The 16,472-nt window shown below is 44.4% G+C and overlaps 1 protein-coding gene across 5 annotated transcripts in view; it reads right to left on the reverse strand.

Moving 5' to 3' along the window:
- Positions 1 to 16,223, reverse strand: part of RAPGEF1 (Rap guanine nucleotide exchange factor 1) — an 84,748-nt gene extending 68,525 nt beyond the window's left edge. For all 5 annotated transcript variants that reach the window (XM_066562809.1, XM_066562807.1, XM_066562810.1 and 2 more), the window contains exon 1: positions 16,126 to 16,223. In XM_066562809.1, coding sequence (XP_066418906.1) covers positions 16,126 to 16,150 — 25 coding nt within the window. In that variant the 5' untranslated portion in view covers positions 16,151 to 16,223. The remainder of the gene's footprint in view (positions 1 to 16,125) is intronic.
- Positions 16,224 to 16,472: the final 249 nt, after the last annotated feature.

Genomic DNA, 16,472 nt, shown 5'->3' on the forward strand with positions numbered 1-16,472 from the left:
TGGCCTCATCCTCTGACACTGAGAGGATGCTCTTCCTGCTGGCTTTAGTCTGGTTATTTTAACATATGACTAACTGTAATTCAGGTTTTTTGGTTGTTTTGGTTTTTTTTGTTTTTTTTTAGTATTCCCGTAACAGGAAAATTTAAGCTGAGAATAGAAGGAAATGGGATGGCCATCCTAATGTCTTGATGAAAATACATGAGGGTCATTTCAAAGGCACAGCAGAATAAAGGCTTCAAGATTGCTTCAGAGGTTTTAGGCATAAAAGTTGAAGCACAGGAGAGAAGGGGGGGGAAAAGGATGTTTTACTTAAACAGTAGATAGAAACTTTAGCAGAAGATAGAAACTTAATCTAGAAGCCCTAACCTCAAATAGCACAAAAGAAAGAGACTCTACTCAGTCATTATTGTCTGTATATTAAATCCTGTGAACCCAAGTCATCAGTCTTGACCTTACTGTACCATGTATTAGACTAAAGTGGGTCAAAAAGAAAATTCATTTCCAAAGGGGTGACACCCTCTGGTCAAACCATGCGCTTATCTCATAACAAAACTCGCTGACTGCCTGGATGATCAAGAAATAAAGTAATTGCTTCCCTGTTGGATGTCCTGATTACTGTCATTTGTGGCAATAGGGAACTCAATGCAATTGCAAGCAATAAAATGTATTATTAAAATTCCCCACTGCCCATTTGTTACTGATAAATTGTCATCACCCCAACTTCTTCAGAAAAGCCAGTCTTTTTTTGAATTTGGCTTTATCCTACCCAGAAAGAAGAGATTTGGAGCAATTTTCTGAGGCCTGGCTGGTAGTTCTGCCAGTTCTAAATATATCCCAGCTTTCTGAGCTTGAACCTATGCAAAGGAAGCTGGGAGGAAGATGGAAGTATTTCCCCAAGCTGCCAGTAGACTAGCAAGACATCTAAAAGCCCTCATCAAATTAAGTGCTTAATTACAATTCAGACTTTGAGACTCTGGAAATTAGGATAATCTTCTGGGAAATTTAACAGTCTCCCACAAAAGAAATTGCAACATACAAGCCAAAAAAAGCACAGAGCTTGGAGAATGTTATCCCATCAAATCACACCTTGTACTAGATTCCTCACCCTAATTCCTGGAGAATGCAAAGTGAGATCCACAACTAAATTTCAGGTTCTTGAGCCATTGGGAATGACGAGGGTCAACATTTAGGAGGCTAAATCAGGAAAAGTGGAACAAGCTGAGAAATGTGTGTTGAGTTGATGGAGAGCTGCCGGTGAAGGGACCTTCTCACACCTGACTCCACGATGGACTGTGAGGTGAGGCCACAAAGGGCATGGCTTGGAGAAGGTCTCAGCACATCACTGGAACAACCACCAAAATTTTGGCAGCACGGCAATGGCTGCAGGCTTGCCAGCTCCATTCCTCTAGGTGGCATGATCTGTGCATGCATCACCTGGGTCCTCCCATGCACAGAGATGCCACCACTACACAGCGCTGGGGCTGCCGCTCTCACTGCCTAATGACACCCCTAAAACATGAACTAACAACCCACCCACAGGCTACACAGCTCCAGTGATGACTGAAAAGCCCACAGAAGCTCTTGGAGAAGCAGAGATCATCTGACCACAGTACCAAGTGGAACCACAGCAGAAAATGAAAGGAGGGCAGGAGTTGAACTCACTGTCCTTACCTCACTACTGACAGAACTTTCCATCACCACCCATCATGAAGTCAGAAGTACAGAAGAAATGTTTGCACAATGCTCTAAAAATGTGAAGTTCTAGGTGAACACTAAGCATTACACATTTTCCTTTTTGATTCATGAAATTAATGCAAGGGAAATGAAATCTTGATCTCAAAATAAGCCGGAACATCCCACACTTCCCATTGTTACCACTCATGAGCCATGACCCCAGAATTGCATTCAGCAGCAAGAGGAGCTCTGCTGCTTGGGCAAGATGTGTAAGGATGTTCTTTGGCTGTGACACATGTACCACTGGCACATCCCTGTACATCTCCAGGACAACGCTGCTGAGTCAAAACCTTGTGACACAGAGGATGCACTACAAGCAACGTGAGTGTAACCATCCAAAAAACCTGCAAACTAAGAGAAACAAAGGGCAGGAAGAGCTGACAGAGAAGAAATCATATCCTGGTATCAAAGACAACAAGAAACAAAACAAAATGAAAAGCAATTCAAACCCAAAGCTGAAATGGAGAATGAAGGAAGTGACTGAACTTGGGCTGGAGGTATCTCAGAGGCTGAGCTGCGACTCTGGGTTCACCTGGATAATGCAGAAGCTGTAGGGGAGAGGGTGTTTCCATCAGCAGCTTATCTCTGCACACTCAGTTTCCAGACAGGTTCACATCTGGAGCACTGCACTCCTTGCTCATTGTTTTTTCCGTGAGCCAAAGGTCAGCAGTGCTGCCACAACCTCCAACACCCTGGATGAGCCCTCTGGAGCCTGCTGCTCACACCTGGTACTGATCAGAGGGGTCTGGGCCAAAATCAGAATTGATTTTTCCAGAAAATGTCAACTACAGAAATTCACAAAAACGTTCATTAATTCAAAACAAATCTTTTGGCGGAAAGCTATGGAAATCTATATATAATCTCATCAGAAATCAGCTCTGTGATTAAAAACAGAGAATTAAACAAAAAAACTCCCAACTTGCTCATTGGGAAGCTCAGGACAGGGAGTTGACTGCATTTCCAGTGAGTGCCTGGCCTAACACAAGTGCTGGTAAAAACCCAGGCTGGGTCACAGGGTGCTACAATGCCAGAGAAGGCTCAAAGCCATGCAGCCAGCAGAGATGCCTACCTGCAGAAACAGAAACTGCTGCATTAACTCAACATGGAATAAATCAATTTTTGTACCCTGGAGCAAGAGTCTGGGGAGTGTTCAGGCAAGCCTTAACAAATATTAACTAGCCTGAAGTTAAACACCTCTCTATAAACTGTCCTACAGACTTTGATACCCTAAGAACCAGAATTTTTTTTTCCCCAATATAAAATTTCAGGCAAGTGAAAATATGAAAGCAGTTCTTCATATAGCTTAACTAGACTGATCATTTAAGCTTGAGCTGCTTCCTAGAAATATTAGGGCTTTCACAAGATTTTTTCCATGGCTTACTCATAATGAACAGCTGCTCTGGCAACTGCTGGAGTCAGCAGGTACTTCCTGGCCTGAAAAATAGTCATCAATATAGCTCAGTACAGAAAATCATACTCTCTTTGAAACAATTCATGATAGGCTTTAGATATCAACTGGCTCCATGCCACAGACACTCCCTTAAACAATGGTTACACCCTGTATACAGCTAAAAATGAAATAGCTGAAAAGGAAGACATTTCACACAAGTTCCCAGGGTAAAACACATCTGAGAAGCACTGGTCTGGGACTGACATTGTTCTATTGAAAGAATAAATATCTGAGTCCAAACTGTATTTCCTTCACCACCTTCCCAGACTCGCACAAGGAGAAAATCCCTCTGAGCTTTGCTTTTATACTTCTGGTGCTCTCTGACAGAATGAAAACCCAGCGTTTTATAAGACTGTAAATAAATTAGAAGTGCTGCAGATTATGATTTGCCCTTTTGTTAACATCACTGGTAGCACCAGTGAGCCTGTTTGCCAGCTCAGGAGAGGTCTGAAACTCTTTCAATGTTGACTTTAAGCTGAATACAAATATTGAGTGAGCTGCCTGTACACGGAGCCCTCAACCACAGCGATCTCACATAGCAATGCTGCTTACAATGCTGCCAGTGAGCCAGGGTGTCAAAACAAACATCATTGTATTAATTGCATCTGTTGATGAACCAGCCCAAGAACAGCCTTGTTTCAATCACTGGCTTTATAAGACAGCACTGAAATGTTACTGTGAGTGTTGAGATGGATGAGTCAACAGACAAAATACAAAAGCATTTGTAAAGAGAGTCTCGCTGGAGTAATTTGAAAAGCTGCACAGCTACACAAAATGATGGCCTTTATTGACACAGCTTGCTCATAATAGTCCTTAACCTAGTTTTAAGTTTCAGTTTTGTTTTCTGCAGCCTTTCCAGTCAAGGACAGGCAAACACACAAGTACTGTTACCTTTGCAAAGGTGAAAGATCAGTAGACACATAACCAACCTGCAAATAGTTCAAGAAGTCATGTCAGATACTAATCCTCACTTGGGGAGTTACAAATGGCTCCTCTCTCTATTCTGGAAGTTTTCCTTGACCTTGTGGAGTGAAAGACCTCTCAAACTACCAGGTAAACATAACACTGGGGCTCAGGGTCAGCCCAAGGCAGGAAGCACTGGCTGCACATCCCCAGCCAGCCTCTCCTCCCGGTCTTACTCGGCTGAAATCATCTCTGCAGTGTCACGTAAGGTCAGGAGATTCAGGTTACTGAAAGAATGACATTTTAAACCTGATCTCTCTCCCTCTCTCATCCAAAACCATCTGCAACTCATCTTTTAAGGCAGAGATTATTCATTCTGGGGGAATTATCCACTAATCAGTTTTTATCTCCAAACTAGGTTCTCATGCTCACAGCTAGGTCTGGCAGAGGTTTAGGCTCCTTCCACTCTCAGAGCAGTCTCCCACTGGACAGATTTTAAAATGCAGTTGATGGCAGCTCCATGTGCTAAAAAACCAGCCCCTATTTACCAGCCAGCATCATGTAGGTACAGAGTGCTCCAGTTATGAGTCGCCTTTACTGGGCTGGGGTTAGCTTTTTACACCTTCATGCCCAGGGAACTGCCATGTGAGGTTCCCCCCACCCTGATTTTCTGAAGTAGGACAGAAGAAGTAAGGAAAACCACCGTGCACAACAGGAGAAGGAGACAAGGACTCTGGTATTTCCCCCCAAAGCATATGCACAGAGAGAGGTCAGCACAGACCTCTGCTCTCAGCACCCTTGCTCACTAGCCTGGCTGCTACTCCCTTTGATATTTGTCACAGCCAAGTGTGAAACTCAAGAGAAGCACGTGGCCAAGTGAGTCAGACCCCTGCATTCTGCAAGTGCCTCTCCCCTGCTTATTATAGCTCATCCTTCAGCTCTGCCCTGGGACACCAGAGCATTTTCTATCCACTGCTCAATCACAGCAGCTCCTCCAGTTCTTCTACTCACCAGCACGAAATTCATGCCCATCACCTCCCAGAGGTGACATCCCTGTTATCTTCCAAATAAGATGGGCTCTTCATCTGCAGTTATCATGCAGAAATACCCCCATAAAAACCCAGGCAGATAAACTGCCTCCTGCATTTCACCCAAAGGCCAAGGCAATTACTGCAGAACTTGTAGCTTGCATCAGTAAACACAGATGTAATAGTCTTGGGTTATCTGATTTTCAATTTTGAGGACTATGTTAAAACAAAACCAAACCAAAACCAAACCAAACTCACCCAGATTTCTCCTGACAAGCAAATTGTTAAACTGGCCCCAAATCCTATTTTACCAACTGCAAAAGAGAAATTCAGGAGATTCTTCAGCTGGTATGAATCAGGATAAAAGGCATTTCACAGCTGTAGAAGTGAGAATATTTTGGGAAAAAGAGATGTTTTTAATTCCCTCTAGTTCATTTAATAAATTCTAAACATCATGGCTTAAAATAATCCTGACAGACAAAGCAGGCCAGACCTTCCTATCCAATAGAGTACAACTCTGCACTCACTGCCTCAAAACTATTCTCTACTCTCTCTTGGGTAAAATAGCAGGGATGGAGGGAAAGAAACTATTTAGACTGAAGAGGAGAAACCTCTACTCAGACCCATTTGTTTTACTCTGGTAGTATTGACAGATGAGTAATGAAAACTTTGCTGCAGACACAGACTGTTCTTCAAGGCAGCATCCGTTAATAAACCACAACCACAGCTGCAAAAATATTAAGGAATTTAACTAAATGACTCCTTCAAGGGCAGGGGATGCAGGAGGAGCCAGTTTTTGTGCTTTGTTATCATCCCAAAGGTTAAGATCAGAGCATGCAGCATCAACACAAACCAGTGTTACTGTTTTGCACATAAAAGCTTTGAATAACAATTTCATTAAAATGTATACAACTGGGTACTAATATTTCTAGTATGACTCTTTTCCATTATGATAATATTTGAAACTTAGTGTACTATGTTGCCAAAGCTTTTAGATATGAATTATCTCATCTGAAAAGAATTAAATGGTAAAAACAAATTAACAGTAATAATAAAACTAACAGCCTGTTAGCTGCCAGAACCACAGGAGCACCAAGGCTGGAAGAGACCTTCAAGATGATCTGATCCAAGTGTCAGCCATAATCTCCCCAAAACCACATTCCCAAGAGCCACATCCAGACATCTCCTGAACACTCCCAGAGACAGCCACTCCACCACTTCTCTGGGCAACTTACTCCAAGGCCTGACCTCTCCTTCAGTGGAGAATCTGAGCCCTCTCACAGGACAAGGCTGGCAGCATGGCTGGGAAGGGAGTTCTGCAGGCACTGCAGACTTGGATCAGGATGCTGATCCACAGCCATATTAACAGCTCATGCATGCTGGGAATAATTCCAGAAGCAGCTGTGCCCACAGTGGATGGGGGAATTTTTTGGTGACATTACCAGTGGAGCTCCAACAGAGTGGATAACCAATAGTTCTAACCTTAGGTAAAATTATTTATACCAGTCCCAAGTCCTTACAGAACTTGAGAAGTACCCAAACAATGACATGGGCAATCAACAACCTTCCAACATCCTTTTTAGTGTTATTAACACCCTTACACACCTTGTTGCCAAAAGACCCTCAGGATTTAAAGATAATTTCCTCTGCCCTGGGCAAAAGAGGGTTTGGAGCTTGGAGCTTGGCACTCAGCAGGCTGCCAGCCAAATGGAAGCTCAGGGAAATTCTCCTGGGTATCATTTGTGGTGCACCTGATGTCCCCAGGGAGCCCTCTGAGTGAAACACACACCTCACCTCTGAGGTCTAATGAAGCAGGTTGTATTTCAGGATAAAATCTAAGAATAAGTGCTGCCAATGAATATTTAGGGAATTTATACAAGTGCTTTCACCCAAGACACACAGGAACAAAACCATCTTTGTTTAAAGGCTACCTGGAAATAGGCATAGAGAGTTAACAAGAACAAATTCTCTCCTGGCATGGTTTTTAAGTGTTTCTTTGCCCTGCAATTGTTACCAGCCTTTTATTGGCAGCCCACCCTTCACTGCCCTCGACTGGCTCCTCTGAACTGTCTCCAAAACACACATATTTGCTTTTTTTCCCCCAAAGATTTTGCTTTTCCTTGGCATTCCCCATTCCAGGCCATTCACAAGTCACGTTTGCCAAATGGCTACAAACATGGGACAGCTACATTTTCAATTTTGCCACAATGAAGACCCTATCTGCAGCCTCTCTGATCTCCTCAGCCTTCTACTGAAAATGTGCAGAAATTTAAACAAATTTTAATATCCCTTCCTCCACGAAGTTTGACAGAAATTGGCCAGTAAGTCCAAGAGCTGTAACAGAGGATGGATGAGCTATCACACTGCCTTATGTAAGGATGTTACAGATTGAGGAAGAGAGGTGCAGACAAGGAGCAAACTTATCTCTGAGAGAAGTGCCAAGTTATGCATGGAGACTCACTGGTTCTTCTTTAAAGGGATTTTTGTGCACCTGAATATCACAAAACTGGGCAGAGTTGAGAGTGCCAGCTCATGTACTTTAAGCACCATTCCTTAAATTCACTCCATCATTTTAACAGGGTGGTTCCAAAGTGTTTCTCCTGTAAAACAACGTCCCAGACAGAGCAGGGGACAGAAGTGCCACTGATTCCAATGGCAAAGAGCAAACAGCTACACACATAAAAAGAACAGAAAAACTGAGCTGAAAGCTGAGAAACTCCCCACCTCAGTTTGTCAGCTATGTTCTAGGTATTGCTTGTAACAATACAAGATTATGGACTTTTTTTTAAGTCATGTGACTTTCAGATGCACAATGTTTTTGGGTACCACAATTTTTTCCCACACAGTAGCTCTGGAGAAGCAATTCCAAGCAGTAAAAGTTAAACTCAACCCCTGCACTGCCCTTACCATGCTCTGTCAAGAATCTGGCATCAACCTTAACATCTGATTTCATGTGACCTTTCAAGGGTATTTATACAAACAAACCATCTCCTGCACAAACCAGTGCTCTACATTTTGTGCAAATCCCTGTAAATTCATAGATGAGTTCTAACTAAACCTCTTGGCAGAATTCCCTAGTTCCTCAAATGTATTATTCTTATATATAATTCTACTAAGAAAAATAGAAAATGTAGACTTAAAAAAATAAGATGGAAAATATATATCCAAAAAGGGATATTTCATTTTCTTGCATATGAAAGCTGCAGCACACTGTCAACTGTGAAATGCAAGGCTGTATTAAGCATTAAAAAGGAAAAAAAAGAAAGGCAAAATGCTCAAATTGACAAAGTTAATATGGTTAGAGCACAACTGAAAGGATCATAAAACACCCAAGAAAAACTGTGTTTAAACAGTATTGTCCTGCTAACTGAACCCATTGTCAGATGGATTCACTGAGCTCTGCTCTCCAGAATTGATTGGAATGTACTCTACAACCAGAACTGCAATATTGATCTCCCTGGGTGCCCTTTGTGATGTTTGGTTCGTAAAGGAAACTTTCTAAATATGGAATTAATTCCTGAGGCTACTGCAGAACCTCTTGGGCAGCACAGACAGGACCCAAAAAAACCCATCAGAAGGTAAGGGATAAAACAATATGTGCTGCACATTTGGAACACACTTGTTTTGGTTCCCATTTCAATTATTAAAGACTCCCTGCAAAGTACAGCTGAATGGATACAGAACTATTTATTCAGTCTCCCAGTAAAATTCTATCAAGGTTTAATCAACCAACCAAGCTGCTGTGTCTGCTTCCTCCAACCTTACCAGCTGTGAGTAACTATTCTTTGATTTTAACCTCCACTGATTTTTTTCCTTTCTTTCCAGAAGCCTGAAAAGGAAAATTTTCTTTCAAACCCCAAGATTTTGTACACGTCAGGGATGAAATTAAAGATCTTGTTTAGAATATAAATGGGACTGGTTCAGTGAATATGTTAAGTACTCAACAAAGGGCATCCCCCCATGAAGCCTTCAGAGAGAAAGAATGAGAGCATGAGAGTGCAAGCAAGCTTTAACCTCTCTCCTTGGGCAGAATAATGGATTAGGATTTCCTCAGAGGAACTGATGGCCATGCCAAGATGTTAACTTACATCACAAAGTGCACAGCATTGTCATGGCACCAGAAAAACTCTACCCAAAGGAGCAGACACTGTCACCCAGATAAGGATTATGCAAAGCATGCTTTTTTTTTTCAATTCAAAAAGCCTCATTTCTATAATTAAGAAATCTCTTCTTCAGTGCCACCTGTGCTTGTTCGACCCTCAGAGTGGTTATAAAATGAGAACAAAAAAATTATTTAGAATATAGCTCTTGTTAATTCTCAGATCTTTTAGATACTTTCCTAAATATGATACAATAGAAAGGAGGTGTAGGAGAACCAGTCCTCCCAAATACTGTGAATATTGTACCTCCCACAACACCAAGTGAACACTGATACAGGCTTTTCCCTCTACTTCTTTCTATTCACTTCTCCCTTGCTCTCAACAAGGAAACATTTTCTTACAAACCCCAGAGAAGGTGAGCTCTGCTAGCAGCTCAAACAGCAAAGGGATTTAACATGAAGAGACTGTTTCCAAGCTGGAGAGCTTTCACTGAAATATGCAACCCAAATGAAAGCAGATCAATAACGTGATCCATCAGCCTTCTCAGGCTGCTCCACAGAACATGTGAGGACATCATTTCTCACTCACACAGATGAAATTGTTTGCTCTGTCACTGCCAGACACCTTAAGAAGAGATTGGAAATGTATTTTTAAGAGTGGATGCTGTGGGTCAGGGAATAAAGCTGTAATTTGTCAGGATGCAATAAAACGTGAACAGCACAAGTGCAGAACATTCCTCTGGCAGCACGTCCCAACCTGCAGGATTCCTGCAGCTTTTCTGGGTTGCTGAAATTCATCTTCTGTCTCTGTGCCTTGGAACAGACTCCATGAAAGCCGTTGGGAACGTCCTCCTTGCCTGGTTTCTCCCTCTGCCATCCTCCTGTCCTCTCCCCTCTGCTCTCCTCGCACGCAACTCAGCCCCTGCTCCCTCCTCTCCCATCACTGCTGGGTTGGGCATCCTCTCAATTTTCTCATCTTTCAACCCATTCCATCAACATGTGATGCTTCTTTTTCCTTCTCTGGCCACCTTTTTATACACCTTGCAGCGCTGGGGCTGCAAATTCAAACTTGCAAAGACAATAAATCTCATTTTCCTTCCACTTGTTCTCCCTTTTCTTGATTTCAAGCCCTGAGAATGACACACTGTTCTACCCTTACCATCCCCTCATGTTCTACAGTATTTCTCAACTGTAACCAAATTTTAGTTATTTAGAAAAAAATTACAAATAACCAAGCTAATATCCTTGCAATAGCTATGTGATTTTAATACTCTTTCCATGACACTGGCTGAATCCCATAGTCATATGCTAACAAACAAAAAGGAAAAATGTAACTCCAAAGCAGAATTTTTCAAGTATTCAGGCACTTACAGCATAATAAATTTTCAATTCTTTTCAAAGAGAAAAGCCTATTCTGTCACAAATCTGAGAAGCTGAAGGACCCCTCTCCATGTATAGGATTTTTCTCTAGATAATGTAATGTCTGTACAGGCAGAATATAAGCTGGAAGGATTCATTTCATGCTAAGCAACAGTACACAGAGGAAAAGAGCTTCCCAAAGTAGCAAAAGATCTCAAATCTCCAATTCCAGCAGAAAAAAATGTTGTGACTATGTGCTTTGGAAAACTGAACAAGTTACATCCACTACATGTATTCAAACTATGCAAAATGATGGGTGTGGTGAGGAGGGGGAGAGAGGAAGGAGGCTATTAAATCACCTTACCTGTAATTCTGACATGTAATTTGTTATTTTTAATATACAACATAGTTTCAGGTGTTTTATCTGGCACAAAGACAGAAAATGTTCTTTATCATCTTACCTTTGCTGGGGTACAAGGGATCTTCCAAACTGGGTGCTACGGTAACAAACAACTCCAGCTCCCACTAGCTCAACTGAGAGCTACCTATAATACACATAAATGATTGAGTGATTGAATTAAACCTGATTAGCCATCAAATGCCTCTGCCAAGGAAGGGACAACATCTCTCCAGCTTCTTTAAAATGAAGTTTAGAAAGTTAACTCTTTGTGTTCCTTCACTTGCAGTTCAAATGCTGTTAAGATTCTGGATGGAATGCTCTCCTTCCAAAGATCTGTAAATCAACAGCAAAGCTCATTTTGCCAATTTTACCCTCAGGCTTTCCACTTTGGAATAAATAAGGTCTTAATGTATATTTCTTTAAAAAGAAAGACCACACCTTTGCATTAGAATCTATCTGCACCTACAATAGAGTTACTGGAGCATCAACTGCAATTCAGAACTTCCAAAAATATGAACAAAACCCCAAGGAAACCTGAAAGAAGAGTTACAGATTGACTCCCTTCCCTAGAAACAAACACCCAGGTTTCTTCCACTCAGGCAATACATTGCAGCAAGCAGAGCCACACAAGTGAATCAAGAGATCTAAATGAGGGATGTTTGTTTTACGATGTTGACTGACAGTGAACTTCCATTCCTCTCTCTGCCTGCCAGGAGGTTAGCAAGAGCCAGTGAGTTACCACCACATAAAAATCACAACCAAGAGATATATTTAGCCACTGTGGTTCAAGGAAAACGATTGCTTACGCTGAAAATAAATTTAGCAATTGTTTCCAGTTTCTGATTTTCACTGACTAAGGCACAACCCAGCTGCTTCACATTCCAGTAGCCTTCAGCTGTCTTCTTTCTCCACTCCTTGCCCACTTCCTTCTTACAACTGCTAAGACCACCTCAATCCTGCAGCAGTTATCCCACAGGCTGCATTTTGGAACACGCCACCTGTCAACCTACAGTGGCCTACAAAAGATGCCAAATTCTGCTCCTTGTGCCATTCTGTAGAAACCAGCGATCATCTTGTCCCTGACCATGTGATCAGTGCAAATTACCAAGCACCCAGTACAAAACCAACCACTAAATGAACTCTTGAGTGCAATACAACACAGCCTGAATGGCTGATGCTGTTTAAAGAAGTTACAGTGAAACACACGTGGGATGATGTCTCTATGGGAGCAGCACACAGGAGGAAACAGGAGGTGCTAAAAGCCTGACTAAGGAAGAATTGGAACTGAATTACCTTTGGGGTTGAGAGGGAAGTTTTTTGAAGGGTCTAATTTTCAGATTTGCAGGTAACTCCTGTTCTGCTTGAAAATCACAAGCAGAGAAGCACTTAAGCTGGTCAACTGCAAAATTTTCTAACCTGAAACCCCTCACTTAATATTGAGAAATATGGTGCAGCTGTGAAAGCACAACAGAACTGAGAGAGTCCTGCCTAGTAACCCACCTAAGCATGACAGACAAAGAGAAACTGCATAAAACTGTACAGGTATATAAAACAGGCAGGCTAATTTCCATAAAATGATCCAAGGCACGATGACAGTTCAAAATATACCCTCTGCAAAAACAAAATCTCCAGGAAACTTCACATTTGTACAAAAACATCCACAGATGAACAATTCAGGATCACATAAATTGGCACAAAGGACTCCAGACAGAACATTAAATTCCTACGGAGATGGGAATAATGTGACCTCCTGAATTGTTTCCTCAATTTTGTAATTTTCTTAAGAACAGAGTTCTCCTGGAATTACCCCCAGATGTTTAACCCACCAATACTAAAGGGTGACAATTTGAGGTGAATTTGATTATCAGGCAAGTGCTTATGAGTAAAAGGTAAAGCCAACAGTGTTTTTGGTCTACTGGGAATAAACACATCCCATTGAGTCCTGAGCAAAATAGAGATGACTGCCTGCACTCCAGGTAGCTAACACCTGGAACAGCTCTCTCAAACAACCTTTAGCAGGCAGCTATTGGAAAATGAAAACCCTGAAAGAAATAACAAGACTAAGAGTGAAAACACCAAGTAGAATAAACCTTCAAAATATGGCACCCATATGTTCTTTGGTTTTAATAAAAGGGCATTTTTGACTTGTATCATGACAAGCTTTTGGAGTCTAATTCCTCCCTTACTCTCCCTGAATGATGCAGAGTAGCTGAATTCCCTGCAGCACGTAATCCATCAGGTAAATAAAAACAGGAATTCGTGCATCGCCATGGTAACAGGAAACCAAAGCAGAATCTGTGACCTTCTCTGCTCTTTCTTGGCATCTCTATTTTGGATTTCACATCAAAAAGGGAGAGAGCAAATATTTTCTGAAAGTAAAGACAAAAAGTCACAGTTCTGGAGTAAAGAGAAGCCAATGGCCATTCCTTCTCTCCCAGCCAAGGAGGGTTCTGCTTTGGAAAAGTGTCTGGAAGTCTCTTGGTGGGAGCCTAACAAAGCAGGGGCTCTAACACTAGCAAACCCCAAATACACCATCTTCTACACTACCAGATGGCTGCCCTTCACTCCAAAGCAGAGCTCTGAATTGCTCTACAGTGACCCTTCTGTTGATTAAACAGCAGCACTGAGAGGCTCCAGAGGGAGCCTTGTCTGCTCTTCCCTCATGGACAGGATGGAAGCTGTTATCTCTAATCATTTATTATTGTTTTTTATTGAGTGCCAACAAGGTGTTTCAGTTAAGGACCCAGGGAGCAGATGTCTGAGCGTCTCTGGGGGGTCTAACCCTGCAAGGGGTAACACATTTTTTCCAGCAGGCTGTCTAGATGGACACACCAGTTAAACCAAAGCCCACTTCAAAGTTTGTCACCATGGCTTGTGACCAGGCAATAGTCTATTTTATTTATAACATAATGCATTAATTTCTGTCCCTGTAAGAAAAATAAATTCGAATGTACACAAATGCACAGACCTTGGACCTCACGGCATTTGTTTCATGAGTCTGTATCCTTTGTTCTGCTACTGTACACGTTTTGACAAACATTACCCCTGAGTGGCTGTGGTGTTACAGGCTGTGTTTATTCGGTGACGCTATTAACCAAACTGTTTGTGTCAATCAGAAGTTCAAACACTCAGGAACAGACATGGAGACAGTCCTGCTCTGGAACAGCTGGCTCCCAGCCCTCCTTTCCTGTCTCTTCTCTTCCCATTTATATTTGGACTGGATTATTTTTTTTAATATCCTTCCTAAAGAAATTAAAGTACAAGCAGTTGAACGATGATAGATTCCCAGATTTATAGTTTCTCTTGTTCAGCAAATCATCACTGTGACAGACTTGCATTAGAACAAATGTCCATGCATCAGGGCTTCTCTCACTGCATCTTCCACCTGCACACTCACAGCACCGACCTGGGGATGGATCTTGCACCATCCTTGAATTTTTCAGTGGGAGCTCAGTGTGGCTGGTCTCTAGCTTGTGCAGCGTATGACTTTTATATGGCATTTTATTGCTATTATATGATAGTTTATATGGCATTTTATATTTATATGGTATTTCTTGGCCTCACTGCTCTATTGTTTATGGAACCGTGCTGAGTTTGTGTGTGTCTCCAGAGTCATCTTCCTGTGCCTGAACTCCTCACCATGCCTCTCTGGTGTGGAGCTCTATTTACTATTCTCCCAGGGTTATTTACTGCACGCGAATAAACAAAACGTGATCACTTATTTATACGTCTGTAATTACTGTCTACAGTTACTAAATCCCAAGCCAAATTCACCTCCAGCATAAACAAGTGGCAATTATTCCAGAGCTGGCCCGAGGTCTGTGTACTCTGCTAACACCTTCCCTGCTCGCTGGAGTAAGGGACAAGCACGGAAAAGCTCAGCAGGAGCAAAGCTACGTCGGGATCCTCTGAAAGGGACGGTGCACGGGATTAACCTGGGATATTTCTGGAGTAACATTTGTCCCCTGATGCCGAGAGCACACTTGTTAGACAGTAACTCAGCGCGGAGGGCTGGAAGCACGCCGAGGTGCTGCACCGAGAGGCGGCCGGCAGGCTGCTCATCCCCCGGGGCCGCCGCACAGCACACGGAGCACACCCGGCCGGGATGAGCACGGCCACAGGGAGATGCTACCGACCGACCGCACTCCTTGGAGCCGGGGATCCTTCCTGCATCCCCGGCTGCTGCCCTGGGAAGCCTGGATGCTCCCACCCCGCGCTCCCCAGGAGGAGACAGCCGAGCTATTCCCCACAATGAAATATACAAAACAGCATCGATTTCTCCTCTGCTAATTAAATGCAACATAATTAAACTACGTAACTTCGCTGCTTGATTTGCACAACACTAATTGAATCTTTAGGCGTACTACTCCCGCTACAGAGAAAAACAGGGTCATTCAACCATCTAAAGTGACAACTGAGAACCAGGCACGACTCCAGAAGCACAGAGAGACAATATGATCCGTGCTTGAGCGTTTCCTTGTGAGAGCTGGAGGAACCTCAGCAGCCTCCCCTGGCTCTGGCTCTCGTGAGCACCCCAGGCAGAGGGGAAGAGGGAGGAAAAAAAACCTGCAAGGTCCCTCTGACATTTGCCCACGGACTCGTCTTTTCTCATCCTGCACAAACACCAGGAGAGGAAAGTTGGGAGAAGTTGAAATTAATCATTGCGCGTAGGCCCCAAAGCGCTGCAGCGCCCGGCTGTGCTGATGCTCGGCTGCACGGCAAGGACGGAACGGGTGTGAGAACACAAAAAATAAAATAAAGGAACTAGGGGGAAAAAGAGGCAAACAACGAGGAAAAAGGAAAACGCGGAGGAGACACAAAGCCCGAGCCAAACAGCGCCCGGGCACCGCAGGAGCAGCCCCCGGGGGGACGCGCAGAGCATCCCCCGCGGCCCCGGGCCCAGCCCCGGCCCCGCTGCCCGCCCGCGCTGTCAGGAGCCCCCGGGGGAACCTGGCCGGGCGCGGGGGTCCCTGCCCGGCTCCCCCCGCCCCGCCGGGCCCGCCAGGCCCGCGGCGCCGCCGGCACCTCCCGCAGCTCCCTCAGCCCCGGCGGCTCCGGCTCCTCCGGCGGCTCCGCGGGGCGGGCGGCGAGCGCGGCCGCCCCGGCGCGTCCCCCCTCCCGCGCTGCCCCGGGCCTCGCTCCCGGCGCTCACCTGCTTTCTCGATCTTGCCGGACATGTCGGAGGCGGCGCTCGGCGCTCAGGCCCGGCGGCGCACGGAGCCGGCGCTCGGGGCTGCCGGGCTCCCGCTGCTGCCGGGCGCGATGCGGGAGCGGCTCCAGCGGCGGCCGTGGAGCTGCGCCCGCCCCCTGCCCCGCTCCGCGGGCCGCGACGGGAAGGGGCGGCCCGGGGCTCCCGCCGCGCACGCCCAGCGCCCGGCGCCGCCTCCCGGCCACAAAGGGAACCGCGGGGCGGGGCCGGCGGCGGGGCGGGCACGGAACCGGCACGGAACCGGCACGGAACCGCCGAGCCCCGGAATGGGCACCGGGATCCTGGGATGG

This window comes from Molothrus aeneus, chromosome 19 (genome assembly GCF_037042795.1).
Source record: "Molothrus aeneus isolate 106 chromosome 19, BPBGC_Maene_1.0, whole genome shotgun sequence".
In the NCBI taxonomy this organism is placed as follows: Eukaryota; Metazoa; Chordata; class Aves; order Passeriformes; family Icteridae; genus Molothrus; species Molothrus aeneus.